The 17,001-nt window shown below is 49.8% G+C and overlaps 5 protein-coding genes across 5 annotated transcripts; 1 reads left to right on the top strand and 4 right to left on the bottom strand.

Moving 5' to 3' along the window:
• Positions 1 to 22: 22 nt before the first annotated feature.
• Positions 23 to 2,186, bottom strand: K444DRAFT_558843 (cytochrome P450). Its single transcript, XM_024876846.1, has 3 exons — positions 1,635 to 2,186; positions 1,144 to 1,587; positions 23 to 1,095 (listed from the first exon to the last, which is right to left on the bottom strand). The coding sequence occupies exons 1-3, from the start codon at positions 1,841 to 1,843 to the stop codon at positions 153 to 155; spliced, it is 1,596 nt and encodes a 531-aa protein (XP_024739023.1). The 5' UTR covers positions 1,844 to 2,186; the 3' UTR covers positions 23 to 152.
• A 707-nt stretch (positions 2,187 to 2,893) lies between these two features.
• K444DRAFT_662225 (uncharacterized protein) lies at positions 2,894 to 6,535 on the bottom strand (the record flags this gene model as incomplete). The annotated part of the gene is made up of 5 exons (XM_024886678.1): positions 5,682 to 6,535; positions 4,562 to 5,624; positions 3,313 to 4,531; positions 3,139 to 3,270; positions 2,894 to 3,036 (listed from the first exon to the last, which is right to left on the bottom strand). Exons 1-5 carry the CDS (start codon positions 6,107 to 6,109, stop codon positions 2,894 to 2,896), a joined length of 2,985 nt encoding a protein of 994 aa, XP_024739022.1. The 5' UTR covers positions 6,110 to 6,535.
• A 161-nt stretch (positions 6,536 to 6,696) lies between these two features.
• K444DRAFT_662224 (uncharacterized protein) lies at positions 6,697 to 9,737 on the bottom strand. Its single transcript, XM_024886677.1, has 3 exons — positions 9,419 to 9,737; positions 9,035 to 9,330; positions 6,697 to 8,985 (listed from the first exon to the last, which is right to left on the bottom strand). The coding sequence occupies exons 2-3, from the start codon at positions 9,254 to 9,256 to the stop codon at positions 7,135 to 7,137; spliced, it is 2,073 nt and encodes a 690-aa protein (XP_024739021.1). The 5' UTR covers positions 9,257 to 9,330; positions 9,419 to 9,737; the 3' UTR covers positions 6,697 to 7,134.
• A 1,660-nt stretch (positions 9,738 to 11,397) lies between these two features.
• K444DRAFT_558839 (uncharacterized protein) lies at positions 11,398 to 12,937 on the top strand. Its single transcript, XM_024876845.1, has 2 exons — positions 11,398 to 11,537; positions 11,584 to 12,937. Exons 1-2 carry the CDS (start codon positions 11,439 to 11,441, stop codon positions 12,892 to 12,894), a joined length of 1,410 nt encoding a protein of 469 aa, XP_024739020.1. The 5' UTR covers positions 11,398 to 11,438; the 3' UTR covers positions 12,895 to 12,937.
• Positions 12,938 to 13,533: 596 nt separating this feature from the next.
• K444DRAFT_662222 (uncharacterized protein) lies at positions 13,534 to 16,007 on the bottom strand (the record flags this gene model as incomplete). The annotated part of the gene is made up of 4 exons (XM_024886676.1): positions 15,931 to 16,007; positions 15,310 to 15,792; positions 14,100 to 15,215; positions 13,534 to 14,030 (listed from the first exon to the last, which is right to left on the bottom strand). Exons 1-4 carry the CDS (start codon positions 15,980 to 15,982, stop codon positions 13,534 to 13,536), a joined length of 2,148 nt encoding a protein of 715 aa, XP_024739019.1. The 5' UTR covers positions 15,983 to 16,007.
• Between the last annotated feature and the right edge of the window lie 994 nt (positions 16,008 to 17,001).

Here is a 17,001-nt window from a genome sequence, read left to right as displayed (position 1 = left end):
ATGAAGTTTTGCAGAACAAGGTGAGGCAAGTTGCATACTGTTGAGCAACAAGAAAGAGTCTCCTGAGATATCGGAAAATTTACAGGCATCCTACGTTATATCCACTTATTTTCAACTAAGACAGCCGAGAAATTCAGACCACGAGGTTGCAACTAGCAAGTGAACTTCCAGATAACATCCTCCCACCCCTCTCTCCTCGCAATCTTCGCTCCCATTAGAAGGCCCCTGCCCGTCGGCTTCGCAATACCCTCTCCAATTCTCGATCTCCCCAGCACCGGAACCTTGATCAAGCCTCCATCACCACCCTTAACATCAAACCCCATAATCAGAACCGCAACAGCCCCCAAGATTTCCGCAAAGGCAAAGTTCCTGCCAGGACATAGGTGCTTTCCGCCACCGAAAGGGAAGTAAGATTTCTTCCGCTCTCTGTCTCCAGCGCGAGCCTGTGCACTTGTATCACCCCTTTCTTCGGGAGTGAGAAACCGCTTTGCGTCAAAGGAGGCCGAATCGGGTCCCCAGGCTGTTTCACTAAAATGAGGTACGCAGGCAGGCATCATCAAGTCGCAGCCAGCACGAAGGAGGTATTCTTTCTTGCCGTCTGAGATCACGGTATCCTCCATGACCCGTCTCGAGCCTACATTTCCGTTGGTGAGGCGGATGGTCTCGCGATAGGAGGATACGAGGACTGGACAGTGAGTGTCGAATTTGGTGATATCTATAACGGCCTCGCGTCTCCCACTTGTGAGGTTTGTAAGGGTGACCAAAGATGCCAGTTCTTGGCGTATGGTAGCTGTGGCCACGGCATCAGATTCAATGAAGCAGAGGTGCCAGAATAAGGTGGGAATAGCGTTAGCGGTTGCGACATGGAGGAGTGAAAGTTCGAATTTCCCGATATCAACATCAGATACGTTTTGTTTCCTAAGGATAGCTGCGCGCACTTTGGTCACCTGCGATACTTCTGGTTCGAGATCGTGTTTGGCCGAGTAGAATTTGATTAGAGCGTCTTGGAGCTTGGTTCGAGCTTGGTATGCCTTGGGGAAAGTGATGGATGGGTAAATGTTTAGTAGTAGGCCAAGCATATTGCCGTCAAAGTCCCTGACCTTGAGTGTTAGTGGTGGTACACTGAAACTCTCGTTGACTCACCAGAGTGCATCTACTAGACTGTTATCGAATCTGAGAGGATTGTGAGATCCATATAATGCATCGGTGGTCGCCAGCGTCATTGTGTTTCTGAGCCAATAGAACAGACTATCGAGCTCGAACGTCTTTCCGAATCCATTGACGGCTAGGGCTACGCTGTGAAGCACATTCGCATTCATCTTGTTAAGATGTTTCTCAGCCATTGCTCCATGAATTTCTTTGGCCCACTCGTGGAGAAAACTTGGAGCCTTCTCGTCGCCAGCAAAGCTGACTGGGGCCATTGTTTCATCCGAAAGCGCAAGCTGACGTTGACCGAACTCCAGAACAAATGGTTCAAACGATAAATTCCTATGTCTTAAAGCGGCTTGGACCATCGTTGGATCGGTAATCAGGTAGACCTTGCCATTGATCATGGGTAGGGTTGCAATTGGCACCGGTTTCCGCGTGCTGCGATTGTTAGAAGAATACCATGACACCATGAGAGAACGGCATACTACAGCTTGTCAAAATATGCAGAATGATATCGAAGTAGTCCGACGATGTGCCCAATGTATGGAATTCTTGGCTTCAGTATAGGAGGCTCTTGGGGACCTAGTTGGATCGCCAGGCGTTGCCGGATTATCAAGAGCACGCCAAGAACTGCAAGAATAACCGAGGGCGTATAGCCCTGGAATAAGAAGCCTAAAGCATCGTTGATAGACATTATAGTGCTCTGGAAGTGATCACTCTGACTAGGTTTCTCCCGGACGTGGAATGCCAGGGCTCGGCTCTAGCAAAATGTGTGCGCCTAGCAGACCGGAGCCTGACAGTCAGAGAATAAGATGGACACACGACCAAAAGGAGTAAAAGAAGAAGGTAGAGTTATGATGGAGAGGAGGACGGTAGTAATATTGCACTAATCGAACGGCGTGCCGCAATTTGAAGGCTGACTGCAGGGGAGTGGAGCTGAATCCGCTAAGTTGAGGTTGTAATAGAAGACATCACCCACCAACCGCCCATAACCCCTTCCCGCTCAACTTGGATTTTGGAGACCTTAACGTCGCAAATTCGAAAAATTAATACGATATTTGCAATATTTCAAGTATTCTCTATAATCTGGAAAGTCTTGGAATTTTCCAAAGACTTTGAAAAATCGAGAAAATTTTGGTGGGGCGGGCGCAGGCGGGAAGGGCGTTTGAGCGGTTGGTGGGTGATCCTTCTAATTCGCTTGCTCTCATTTGCTGGAGATACGAAGGCCAATCACGTATCAGGATGGGATTTCAAGGAACAAAATTATTTTAGCAAAGAGCCGTGAGATATTTAAATGCGATTTCTCTTGAATAACCTCCTCAGCTCCAACTACCTCGGATTGCGAAGACGAACCCGCCAAGTCCAAATGAAGGTGTCCCTGCCGATAAAATAGAGGTTTTCGATTAAGAACGAGCTAATTAATCAATCATATCCGATTATCAATTCCCTGAGTGATTCGGAGATGAAGAATCGAAGGATTTTGCACCGGCAAGAAACCACAAGTTAGGTGGCGGAGAGGTTGAGGGACATGGGGAAAGGAGAGGGTATTTTGTAGGGGAGATTGCGATGGAGGAGAGGCTGTCCAAGATCAAACAGAGAATGGTGTGCAACACAAGGGAGATCTCGAGGTCGCTGAGGGAACGAAGCAGAAATAAGTCGAAGACTGACTCAATTAGAACGAGGCCTAACTGTCGAAAATCCAGATTATATATCTCATGCCTCGTGTTATATATATATTCAGCACTCAGCCTGGGTTGATATATCCATCACTCCAATCTTGATCTTCCAGTGACTCCAGGCCAATTGAGTACGCGTCTTGTACGCATTCTTTTGCTCCTCTGACATGCGGTCTCTCATGACGCCGTCTGTCGTGTTCATGCCCGAACCCTGTGCCGCATATCGTGCAGAGAAACGGACGCTAATCGGCATGCGTGCGTATATGGGACCGAAGGTAGTGGGCTCGTGTAAACCGTCTCGGACACAGCGTACACTGGAATGTTGCGGGACTCTTGAGGATGTCGGGACTCCTACCGGAAGTAGGAGCTCTGACATGAAATTCGGGAATTCCTAAGATATCTTGGTGGTTTTGTTCCGAATCTACCCGGCGATCACGGCCTAGTCCTGTCAGTATGAGGTGTAACATACAGTCAATGTTTCACGTACCAGAATCCGGTGGTCTCAGGGTATCTAGTCTAGTTTTTGGCTTAGGTCGTTCGATCGACGAGGGTATGTCGGGTGCAAATTCGACGTTGATCTTAAGGGGTGAATCTAACATTTGCACCGAGTTCTCCGCATTATCTAGAGGCAAGCTGAAGGGTTGGTCGCCTGGCTTAAAGCGGTCTGTGTAAGTGGATGGCCGGCTTTGATTACGCCAAAGCGGTATGAGAGACGAGAAGCTTGCCTTCCCTACAAGACGGGAGGCTATCCGTTTCTCTACCATCTCTGTCCTTCGTATCTGGAGGTTGAGACAGCAAGTGTCTATCCAAGTATCTGATATGTCCGGAAGAGGAGTTCTGCGAAGCGAAGCAGCCATTTGCCGCGTTTCGATGTCGGTAAGTAGATTGCGTCCCCATGCTTGTGCCAGAAACTTCTCCCTCAGCTCGGCGTTGCCTCTGCTAACCGAGATAGAAAACGCCGTTCTTTGATCAGCCATTGAAGAAAAGGGATTTGCACCCGCGTACAGCAAGGCTTTCGTCTCCTCCGTCTGGTATGGGCGGCCTTCATCGATTGCTGCAAACAGGGCTTTGTCCACGGCCTCCTGGAACAAGTTTGACTTCCTCTGCCCCGAAGAAGCCTTGGCCAGAACTGCACGGAGTGCAAAGGCAGTGCCGAAGAGAGTGGCTGCGAGGACTGGGCTGTTCATCGGGCCAATTTGAGACAGAGGATTTGCACCTGCGTCGAGGAGAAAGGTAACCGCTTCATCACTGCGAGCCATTATTGCTGCGACAAGAGGAGTCCCCCAAGCTCCACAGTCTCGATCGACATCAAAACGGCCGATGGTGAGTTCCTGTAGTGATCGAACATCGCCTTTCAGAGCTGCATCGTGGAGCCTTTCATCCTGCTTCATGCAGACGCTGATGAAATGCCGGATCTCTTCTAACTCGCGCAATCGAACAGCGGTACTCTCTTCCTCTAATTCAGGTGTCAGTCCATAGTTAGGAATTTCATCCTCTGATTCTTCTTCCAGATTTTGCTGATGCAAGTCTTCTTCCATCGTGTTCTCCGGATTTATCTCTTGTCCGCTCCCATGTGTCTCTTTATTCGGTGGCTGCTCGCTGATTTGTGGTCTTGGCGGCTGGCAAGCGTCGCCGAGAGCACCGGCCAAGTGTGAATGGGTTGAAATGATCTCTTTTTCAAACCACAAGGTCGTCAAATACGAATCCTAGGTCTGGGCCGCCCCCAATTGATTCACCTGGTTTGAGGATTCGAAATCAAATCTCCGTTCAGGGGTAGGAACTTGAAGTAAACCGTCATCGAGGGGACGAAGTACAGCATTGCCAAAATACTTCTGCTCCTTTCTGATATCTTTTGCTTGTATCCTTTTGCGGTACGTTCTAGAGGATCGATAAAATAGACCACAGCGTGGACAGGCAGAGGTTGAAGCGCCCATCGTCCTAACCGCTGCCCCACACTTGGCACACAGCTGATTGCTCATCTGCAACTGAGACAGAACTACAGACATCTTGAACCGTTTTCGACGGACCACAACTGCTGTCCAATTGCCAGGGCCGACCGGAAGTTCGGGGTCATCCTCATCGATCATATTGAACTGCCCGCTCTCGACATTCAGCAAGCCTGGACAATCTTTGAATTGAGAACGGAGCATGGCAGCGAGGACGGGCCAGTCACTGAAGACTGCAGTTGGCAGGCTGTACCGTCGTCCGAGAGCATCGCGTACCACTATGTTGTCAGGTAGGATATTCGAGATGGCTGGAGAAATCATTAATCCGGTGCAGAGAATCAGCTGGTAAGAAAGAATACAAGCTCCTCCAAATAATTCAAAGAGTGTCCCAAACACAAGGAGGAAACGGATCTGACTCCCTGACAAAGCTTCTCCGTTCAATGTCGGCCATTGTGGTATATATTTCTCTGACATATTCGCTCTTCGGCGGATGGGAGAGGCACGATCCAGAACAAAAGACGGTGACCATGACACGGCGAGGGATCCGCACTGATGTTGGTGTTGCCGCCTATTTTTTGTAGGAGGTATCTGGATAAGCTGGGGTTCGGGCTCAGGAGAGTCGATCTGCCGGAGCACAGCTCCAGCTCCAGAGCCGAAGCTTGGCGCCGAACGAAGCATTGCCACGTTCTGCTTCTCGATCGCTTCTAGAGCGACCTGTGCCTTGGCCATGAAGTCTTCGGTCAGATCGAACTTCCGCTCACGCCGTTCAGCGTCCTCTTTAACGTTTTCGAGAATAGTGGTTCCAATGGCAAGGTTTTGCCGGCCCACTTTCAGCCCAGACAACGATACACTCCTATTGCTATGTTAGCTCTCCGCGTTTGGTTTGAGAGTACAGTACACTATCACTTACGCGGTAAGCTGTGATAATAAAGACTTGAGTGCGGAACTTTGGCCTTCAATCCTCTGCAGGCACTCCTTGGTCTCGGGACTAACCCTCATTGCCCACCTCGTTTTCGAAAGTACAGAACGATGGAAACCCCTGCGTCTCCTCTCGCCCAGCGTCCACTCAAATCTAGAGACATTTTTCTGGGTCGCGGAAGCAGTGGCGAGTAATTGCTGTGCTTGGGCTATGATGGCATTGACGTAGGGTATGTACTCAGGTAGGGAAGGGAGGTGTTGCAGCTGCTCGATGGCGAGAACCGTGCTGTCGAGCTCATGAGCCACATGCTTGTAATCGTCACATGCGCCGTGCTGGTCTTTGAGTACCTGGTAACCTTTTCTCAGGAGCTGTGCTGCTGTGACTATGTCGCCTGCGCTAAGTCTGATCGGACTCGCCATTGGCGGCTGTTCGCATGGTATCCACCGCTTCGGCCGGTGCTCAAGAAGAGGACATCAACCGTATCTTCTCATTGTGATGGGAGTTTGGCGATGCTTTGAAGACAGGGTTGTGAACAGAATATCTTCGATATTCGTCACCGGCTTGCACAGCCTCACTGGCAAAGAGATGTCTCACACGACCCTCAGCCAACCAAGTCGGAGAGTGGTGGATGCGCGGATGGTAAGCTGCTGCACCTGAGCAGGGCGTCGGCCCTGACCAAAGGTGTTTCCCATTACGGCTATGGTTGATTTTGGTGAGGCATTGTTGAAGTTGGCGGCCGAAGGTGGTGAAGGGAAAGAAGATTCAACTTTGTAGATCTTCTGGATATACAAAGGCCTCCAACTAGCTTATGGCCAAACCCCAAAAATGAGGACTTGGTGTTGCCGTGAATGCTGGTTATATTATAATAAGATAAGAAGATAGAGAGCTTGAGGCTCGAATGCGCGGTAAAAATGAGCGAATTTATGCTCACGTGAGGCAGCTTTCCGAGACTTGAGTAAAGGTAGTTCGAATTTTGTCGACACGCGAGGAGCAGATATTTAAACATCTTTAACGGTATAAAATTTTTGTATATCCATTGCTTGTTTGTATAATTGTAACAAAGCCATTTGTTGCCCACTGCCAAATGGCGCGAGTCACCAGATACGCCACTATTCCGACCCCGATGCCGACCCTTGCTCGGAGTACATACATTCATATCTCATAACATCATGCTCCAGTCATTTGAACTCCCATAAAAGAAAAAAACGCCGAAAAAAAATCAAACGCCTCAATTCATAATGAATTGTATTCCTCTCCATGCTTTAATAATATATACAACACGACGAAAGGTTGAAGAGATGTAATAAATATAAAAGTAGGAGAAAGGAAGATCATAGACACCTTACTACCATCATATGCATAGACAATAAGAGAATCATACATTTCGAATGCGAAACAGAGTTTCGGTACATGAAGAATCGAGCAAGAAAAGAATCAAGATGCATCATTGATAGAAAGAAGAATCTGCAAAGTCTGGACCAGCAAGAAGAGCCTGGTCGTCGAGATGAAAGTTTTGGGAGAGCATGGACGAAGAGGAAGTATCAAAGAACGCCATAGTGGCGTCGTTTTGAAACAGATGCGGAGAGAAAGAGGGGAAGCTGCTCTGGCTGGAGGGCGTGTACATGGACTGCGAGTCCATGCAGTTACCCTGCGAGCCAGAGCCAGTGAGATCGAGAGGCATGTTTGACATGCTATAGATGTTGGTGTTGATGGCTGATGGGTAGGGGTGTATTGGCGAGATGTCGGCGAAGCTATTGTCAAAGGTACTGCCACTGATACCTGATGAGACTTGTTGCGTGAAGAGGGGGTCGTCGAAGGCGTCGTCGAGGTTCTCGTCGTCGGAGGCGTCGGCGGCGTCTTGTAGTGCTTGCTCTTCTTCGGTGAGCTGGGTAACTTGCTCCTCCACTTCCTTCATCCAGTACTTCAACTCTGACATTGGCGGCCAGTCACCGCCGCCCTTTCCACCGCGCTTCTCACCGTCCTCGACCTTGGTGTTGCTCTTCGTGCGTGTTGGTTTCTTGGGCTTGAAGTGAGCCCGTCGGAGGTGGGCGGCGGCGTTGTAGTATGCACCGTACTTCTTCTTCTGCTGATGACATGCCTTGCATCTTGAGAGCGGCAGGACAGGCTTGGGGTGTTGGAGGCCATCTTTCGGCTCCTCGCATACCCACTTCTTCACGAGTGACTTGTGCTCTCGGTCTACATGTCGTCGGAGCTCATGCTCGCCGCGGAAACCATCTTGCTGGCTATCGCACAGCTTGCACTTGACGCGATCGTGCTTTGGTCGTTGGTAAGTAGCAACTTTCGACGCAATAGCAAGTTTGTCAGACGACCCGTCTTTCGAATCGAGTCGGTTCATCGATTGTGATGAGTTATCTCGAGACATTGGGGTATCTTCGCCGCCACCTTTGGGCATGAGCGGTCGTGCAGCAGCCAGCATGTTCTGGGCCTGCAGGCGTAGTTTGCTTCGAGATGATGCATTCGATGACAACGAAGAAGTACTTTCAATCGAATGAGATTTCTCCATCTTCTCGCCGAAAGAGCCAGAAGATGGGAAGGGAAAGGGGGGAGGAAACTGTGACTCGTGACTTGCACCACCAGTACCAACGAGAAGCTGAGTCTGCTCCTCGTTTGATGAATGACGACTAGAGGATGTAAAATGAGGAGAAACTTGATCATATAATGTCTGATCTGGACTGAAGTTTTGGGAATAGGAAGTGTGTGAACTGCACTTCATCATCTGCATACTTTCGAGCAGAGGCTCGTTAATAGTAATGACACTATTCTGTCGACTCATGTCGCTCGTGAGTGTAGTTGCTATAGTGAGCGAGTCGCTTGTTGGTGTCGAGGGAGTGTTGAAAGAGCCCCCTGGTAGTTGATAAGTGTTAAGCGTATTGGAAAAGGTCGGGACTGAGGGCGAGACTGAGACTGTTGGTGTGCCCAATGTTCGAAATATATACTCGCTGGGGTCCTCCATGTCTCCGAGAGGTGCCTCGAGGACCTGCTCGAGGTCTGGTTTTCGTTGTGATTGCGACATCGATCGTTGAAGCTGAGGGGTCTGGTGGGAAAGGTTTTGCGGATTGAAGGGTGTTTCCTGCGAGAGGAAGGCTAGCATTGCGTGGTTATCCTGACGAGACTCGGTGTGGAGGAGCGGAGGGGTCGGGCCGTTCTTGGTGAAAGGAAGGTTGCCGCTTCGCTGCGAGGACGTGCCCCTCGAGTTGGTGCGTGCCATGGAAGGCGCAGGTGCGGACTGCTGAGAGTATGTTCGTTGACGTGGAGCTGGTATCTCGATCCGATCCTAAGTAACATTAGAGCTGGTCAGGTATAGGACAAGAGAATTGTCCTACTGAAGGTGTCCTGGCCATGGTGGTAATGGCACCACTGCTGGACATGCTTCGTGGGGCATGTCGTCGTTGCGACTGTTGCTTGTGGATGGGTGTCCGGTGGTGTTGGTGGGGTTCGGAGGGAAGGAGTCTGGCGATCTCAGCCTGGATCTCTTGCTGTTGGGCGAACAGAAGCTGTAGTCGATCTTGGTCGCCGAGAGAGGAGTCGAGCCGTGGGTTGGACATGTTGCCAGGCGTTCTTTGGCTGTGTTAGTCGCTGTATAGCGTTGCTTTGCTCGAGGCGTGTAGAGATGTAACGCCTGCAGCCTCGCATCGTCAGTTGTGGATTCGTCTTACGCCAAACAGAGAGATCATTTAGAATGAAACGCGAATGAGATCTACACCTACGGCGAACAAGAGAATGGAGAGAGTTCAAACTGTTGTTTGGGGGACAAGTGATGAGCAACGAGGTTGACAACAGATCAAAAGTAAGGCGGAAGGAATGGAAGGGATGGATGGTCATATGTATTGCTCCAAATAAAGCGGGAAGCATATGGGGCTCTGCGAGATGTCGGTGTCGATCCAGGATGAGGGATGGGCCAAAGTGACTGGGCTGGAACGGGTGTGGAGCAGCTGCAGCAGCAGAGTGGAGCAGCAGGATTGGAAGATGACGGAGAGTGGAGCGGATTTGGGTTGAGTGGATTGGATTGGAGTGGGCACTGTGAAGATTCGAGATGCATAGAGTAGATGCAGAGAGTATTGGGAGGGGTGGGGGGGGAGGGGAGTGAAGCGTGCTTGGCGAGAGCACTGTGCTGTGCGTCCCAGGAATTTCGTAATAATGGCGGTGGTGAGTGGTGCGCGCGAGCGACTGAGCGGCCTGCAAAGCTGTGAGTGGTCAACACCTCGCCAAGACGGCTTCCTAGTGGTCCGTTCCAGCAGCCGGCAGCCAAGCGAGGTCTATCGGCGAGCATCAGCCTGCTTCCCCCCAGGCAGCCAGCCAGCACGGGATTTCCCAAAACACACACCGATCGGGCGTCGTCTGCATGCGTGATGCTGGCAGAAACAGAGAAAAACAGCACAACACGGCAATACTGTGTACGCACACGCACGCTGCACTCCTGCACTCACCTCTGCCCTGGTCCATGCAAAGCTACCCAGAATCACGCAGCGTCACGCAGAATTCCAGCGTTCCAGAAGTGAAGCGACGAATCACTGGCCCCCTTTTCCCTTGGCACGCGGTGCGGTTCGCTCCGACTGGGACCACCGCAAAAGTGAGGCAAACGGCTTCTTGGAGAACCCCAGGACGCTTGTCCGCCTCACCGAACTGGCTGGCGCTGATTGACTGCAGCCAGATTATTCCTTCCAGGGAAGCATTCGTATTCGTCGCCCGCCCGTTCCACCGCGACTCCACGACCACCACGTTGTCCGACGTGGTTCGCAATATTTTGCACAGCATATCCTGTGCCTGGTCACGTCGACGGCACCCTGCTTCTCAGTGGCCCCTCCTCTGCTGTGGAGATTCCAACGGTCTTGCTTGTGCAACCAGTCACAGCTTCGTGGCCTACACCGACCACCTTGATCTCTCGAATTGAGATCGGCGAGGCTTTTCTTTTGGCTGATTATTGGTATTTTCAACGTGCATGTTGTGCCATGGGAATGAGGCATTCGCCCTCAGTCAGACGGCAGAGAATCGTACCATTTCTGAGAGGCTTTGTCACACGGTGTTGGAGTGAACGGCTCTCAATCCAGTGCCGCGGTGCCCGAGTCTCTTCGCTGGCAGTTTTGCATTGGCACTATGATTTCCTGACTCCTGACGCCCGGCTCAGGTTCTCAAAGAGGCCTCTTCGGGACGAGAAGGCTGACATTATGTTTCACAGGGGTGTGCAAGAAGGTCAAAGAGATGAGCGACTTGCAGACCTAGAATTCCGAAAATAAATGAAGTCTAACCCCACATTCCGCTCTCACATATTGGATCACGTGAAGAGCATGATGAAGTGAGAAGGAGGAAGCTTTAAATGATTGATGTGCCCCATACCTGGCTTCAGGCTATGTTGGGGTTAGATTTCAGGAGACCTTTGTAATACTAACCAGCTGGGTTACTGGGTTTGATCCACTTTTTCGAGGCTGCGGAACTGACTAAAACGTGACTTTGAAGCCGAGACCAATTTCGAAGGGCACCCAATTAATTTAGATAAAGGATCTCAGACACACTTGCATCTTGTTAAGAAAGGAGACGGCAGAGGCAGCATTCTCTTCAATTGCAAAATGACAAGATTTCAATTCTCATATCACGTGCAAGCCACCCTCGGCTCGGCCAAACGAATCTCCGTCCGATTCAAGATCACGGCAAACGATGATGACAACTTGGACATTTCAACCTCAGCACCCCATCGATGAAGATCTGAACTTCTCGCAATTGCCATATGGCATGATGCGTCAACTCATCCCCGCCTTACTGGCAGCCCCGATAGCTCTTGCAAGTCAAACCGTGTTCAGCGTGCACGATGACTTGCTTGCGTATCCCCAAGTGCGCATCTCAGGTATCTGTTTACTTCACAGCTAACAGCTCCCAGTACGAAGTGATCTTTTCAGATTCATTCATCTCCGACGTAGAAGCGAGCCTGGTCATAGAGCAAGCTTCATCAGCTATTCACAATGCTCCACCACCAGCGAATACCAAAGGCATCGAGTCGCGGCGGAGTCACGACGGAGCACACACCTCGCAACCTCATCACCAATTCGACCCTGCACACGAGACCTACGAAATAATGTACCTCCATGGCGACCAGTACCTCTGCACAATCCCTATCGTCGACATACCCCCCAAAAACGAAACCTCGGAGGCCGAAGCACGAGCCGCCGAACAGAAAGAGCTAGCACGGGCCACAGACAGAGGCTGGGAACTGCTACAAGACCTAGAAGGCGGCTGTCTATACTTCGTATCAGGATGGTGGTCATACAGCTTCTGCTACAACAACGAGATCACGCAGTTCCACCAGCTGCCTCCACAGCCGGGAAAGCCGTTGCTTCCGCCGCAGCGAGATCCGGCCACGAAGCAATTCGTTCTGGGTAAGGCGAAGGGACAGGAGAGCACGGAAGATGAGTGGGGAAATCAGATTGATGTTCATAGGGGCAAGGGCAAGCACGACGAGCCATCAAAGACGGAGTTACAAGTCAAAGGCGACACGCGATATCTGGTGCAGAAGATGGAGGGCGGCACGACGTGTGATCTTACGGGCAGGCCGAGGAGAGTGGAGATCCAGTATCATTGCAACCCGCATGTTACGGATCGGATTGGTTATATCAAAGAAGTCACGACATGCTCGTACTTGATGGTCGTCTACACGCCGCGCCTCTGCAGCGACGTTGCGTTTATGCCGCCGAAGGAAAACAAGGCGAACTCAATTCTCTGCAGAGAGGTGGTCGATGAAGACGAGATTGCCTTCCGCACCGAACTCAAGACACTAGAAGCCGAACTTGATGCCACGGCGCCAAAAGAGAAGCTGGCGAATGTTGGTGGCCTGTTAGTTGGAGCCGGCAAATGGGTGAACAAGGAAGGACAGAGGATGCCAATTCCAGCCAACTTTGGACAGGAGAATCAAGGTAAGACGGTAGATATTATCGCTAAGGGTGGTGGCAAGGCGGAGGGCGGCAAAGTTGAGATGATCAGTGATGCTGATCTTCAGAAGCTAGACTTGGATCCGGAGATGGTGGACGAGTTGAAGAGGCGGGTTGAGAAGCTGGCGGAGGATAAAGGGTGGAAGATTGAGGTTGTCAATCAGCCTGGACGGGCTATGGAGATCTTTGGGATTGTGGATGAAAGCGAAGAAGGAGATGAGGATGAAGAGGGGAGTGAGGAGATATTCTTTAAGGATGAGTTATGATGGACGACTAAGGCAGATGAGAAATGATATCTGTATCTGTTCCATTCCTTGGTCTTGTTTGTTGCCGAAGACCCTGTGATCTCTTACCTTCCGATGGTTGACAAGTGTCGTACCCCCTATTCATTTCACAGTGGCCGCTAATAGCACGACGCACCTCCCTCGTGACTCGGAGACCCTCGCTCAAGTTTGCCAATTCGGGGATTAGATTATGCTTCCTGTTCAGCCGCCAAGCCGAGCTTGGAAGCGAACTTGATCTCCGGGTGGTCAGTAAAACTAAAGAGTAAAGCCCCCTTTCAGCAGGTAAAGGGCACTTAATTCTTTCCAGGGGTGTTCGACCAGGCATGTTAAGGGGCATTAATATCGAATGTAATTAGGTGACAGGTTATATGCCTGATCACGTGCAAGGCTAACTAGCCTGCACCAGCAAGTATGTGAGGAGAGCTTCCCCCTTAACAGATTTTATAGAGTAATTAATTATACTTTACTTACTTCTCCCACGTTCCACGTACATTTATTTAATAATTAAGAGCTCTAGCAAGTGCAATCAACGCTAAAAGGGCAGGTAAAGGGCATTTAGGGCATTACGAGGGCAGGTGTCCGGCCGAACGGGCCCGGAGGTTTAAGATGTTCAATTGTATGTTAACTAATCACAAAGTCCATTCCAAATTGTGAAAGAGTAGACCCAATCCCTGGAGCTTCACCGTCCATCTTCCCATGTACATAGCTTTCGCCCAAGAATCTGACTTGAGGTGTTTTGCCATCCCATGATGTGCCTGATCTCCTCAGAATAACCGGCACTGAACAACCAAACAAAATGCACACCAAATCTCCCTTCTCAATGTTTCTTGGGCCTACCCCAACCAAACACTCTCGTGGAGGAGCGAATAGCTCTTGTGTAGTTGAGGCGAGTGACATGTTACACTTGAAGAACTTTCTGCTCCATACAACCGCCTGCACTCGTTTTAGGTACTCGAGAACTGACTCGGGTAAAGACTTGTGAGCCATGAGTTTTGAGGTGTTCAAATCCCCTTCATGGCTGGTTTTCTTCAGAGCATAGACACAGGCTCGCTTGTACCACATAGGTGGGATTTTGCCATCTGGCCCTCGGTTTGCAACGAGCGTGCGCCATGTTCGATCTTTGATGGACTCAAATTACTCATCAGGATTCCAATCTAAGATACGGAGACAATCTTCCGAGATGGTACCGTCAACTACGCGGGAAGAGACGAGACTGATATCCCCAAGGATAATTCCCTTGGCGTGGAGTTTGCCATTCAAGGAGCGAGGTATTTCCAACGAATGTATTGCGGAACCAGAGGCATTTGATTCCAGGACTATTCCCGGTCTTTCGAGATCGCTCCTAGTGGTAATATTGGAGGTATTGGGATTAGTCAGGGCAAGAGACGACTGTAAATCGTTTTTGCTGCTTGTACTTCGAGGTCTCTTCTTTCTGGACTTGGCTGATTGTAGCTCTTCTTTTTCGGTAAATCGCTTGCCACCATCGCTCGGAGGTGATCGAAGACCGAAGTGCACGACTGGTGCCATTTGCAGAGAAGTATTGTAAATCCTTGCGCCAGGTTGCCCCACGAGACTGTCTCTATTGATGCGACCTGTCAAACTCGACGGGGGCCCGAAAGATGAGTCCTCTACGAGGCCAACCCAAGATGGAAGTGAAGATGTATACCATTTATTGTGCCCTAGTTTGTATGGAACAGGTAATGCCCAGTGTCGACAAGTAACATCCAAGGATCCAGTGGTCTTGACACAATACTCGACAAACTCCATGTATACTACTTCTGGCTGCTTCGTGTACTGGGGACTGAACGATCCTTCAACCCCACCCTCGGTGCCTCGATTCCCTGACAATATCTTGTTCCCATCTTTCGCCAACGCACAGAGTGCAAACACGGTATCCCTGGGGTCAGACGCAGCAAATGACGTGAGTCTCATAACCAGGGACTCTAGATCCCAAGTGTAGTCAAAGATAGAGCCCTCGTCTGTTTTGCTCAGCATACTATTCGTGGTACTAACCAAAGTTTGAGCGCCCGCCGATTCGACGTTATTTAAGGCATCAGGGTCATATCTTGACAAGTCGGAGGCATCATAGAGGATCCGGATTCGCGGCAATTTCCTCATAAAAAGCTCAACGGCATCAGCGAAATCGAGCCAACTGACCACCTTATTTCCACACCGGACTGATAATCCCGTTCCAAAAGCAACCTCTTGGACTACCCAACGTTGTGAGAACCAAGGCCGCTTCAATATACCGGCAAATTTCACCCATAACCTCAAGACTGCCTCGTCATGGCCGTCTCCTTCCACTAAACGGTCCAGAAGTTTGAGGTTCAATATTGACGGGAGAAAATCCAGTGCACAATCCTCCTGCTCTCTATAAACACCGATCCATATCGTTACATTTCCAAGCCCTTCTATAGATGTCGGGCATTTTTGGAAGCTGATGATTCTTTTCGTCGTCGTCTTCCTGGTTGATGCATATAGCATCAACCCACAGCCAGACGTCGTCGGTCTCAGACCGCAGACATTTCAACGCAGCAAATAAGTTCGGGCGGACGGCAAAAGGGCGGGGTTTTGTTTGAGTAGCCATAAGAATCATCATCTCCTCGGCCTCGCCTGTTGCCTGTGGAACAGAAATATCTTGGACAAAGATGGCTTCGGTGGGATGCTCGCTACCCCAACAATACGACAATGCCTGGTATCTTATTTTCTTGTATTTGATTTTCGAGATACGAATCGCTTTCAACTCGCAATAGATCTTATCGTCTTCTTTGCCAGGACTTAAGAGCACCAGCATGATTTCATCGTCGCTGATAGGAACGTACGTGTAGAGATTCTGTTGATCTGACGGCAGCCTTTCCTTCAACCTCTGCATTGCCTCCCCTTCGGAATCGTAGTATTAAGATAGAGGGGAGCGATTACGCCACTTTTTCCCGTCTGGGGATACTTCTGGAGGTGAACGGGCATTCCGTCGTTGGCGCTTGAACCGATTCGTACGCCCTTCTGAATTCTCGCTCTCACCATCGGAGGGTGATAATTCGGAGAGTGATGATATCGCAGATTCAGTATCCATTAGATCGTCAAGAGTCCATTATGAACCGTGATAGCTGGTTAAAGAATGGGTTGAACTTCGGCTGAGCGGGAAGGCACTACCCCGCTAAATCAGCCCTTACTAGACCCGAATGGATCAAAAAAGAAATATTTTGTTTTGTCCCGTACTCTTCCATAATTCGTGGACCCAACCTCGCATGCACAAGCCTTAAACCATGGTATTCTTACACTTGCAGAGCCGAATTATTTTCTTGCTCGAGAAGACCTCAATTTTAGGGTAAGGCACTTCGACATTCGAAATAATTATCGAGGATTGAACTTACTACACCCTCCTCTGACGTGATATTTTAAACTACTTGCGTATAGTACCGCAATCACTCATTTCATGGTTTGCGGAACCGATCGCTAGAAATACAGCGCACTGGCCCTGTAACCATCGCTAAAGAATTAGACCTACTTTCATCGATTAATTACCGATAATTACCGATAATAATTTAGCAAGCGTTGTCATTGTTTTTGTAGTATTTTTAAAGAGGAGAGTCCTGCGCTAGAGTAGTTACAACTGATGTGCAATAGTTCTCCCTAAAACCTAGCCATAGAGTGCTCCCCGTACGCAGAAATTCCCGCCTGTAAAGCACCCAAAACATTGCTCTTCGCTCGATAATAATTTATCGGAGCCCACCCTGCACTAGCTAAGCCCACTTCTCGATAAATCAAATGCACAGGTTTAGGGATATGCGCCCCTGACGATTCGCTGTTTCCAAAATTCGAAAGAGTATAGGAGATAGTGAGTTTTAGAGAAAAATCATTTCAGGAAAGTGTGCTAACAATCCTAGTGCCTAATTCCACCTCTGTTGTCAATGGTGTAGACTTTGAGCCGCTCAAAGATGCTGAAGGGATTTGCCAGGCAATGGTTGAATCCTATGGCAAGCTGTGAGAATATTTAAGAGACATAGAGCAGCAATGAGACTCAAAATGAGACTCCAGACTCTTCCCTCGAAGTTCTTTTCGGGTGTGCAGCGGACACGCTATACTAAGCAG

This window comes from Hyaloscypha bicolor, assembly GCF_002865645.1.
Source record: "Hyaloscypha bicolor E unplaced genomic scaffold K444scaffold_55, whole genome shotgun sequence".
Lineage (NCBI taxonomy): Eukaryota > Fungi > Ascomycota > Leotiomycetes > Helotiales > Hyaloscyphaceae > Hyaloscypha > Hyaloscypha bicolor.
Note: the sequence above shows the minus strand (reverse complement) of the source record. Positions and strands in the feature narration are given on the sequence as shown.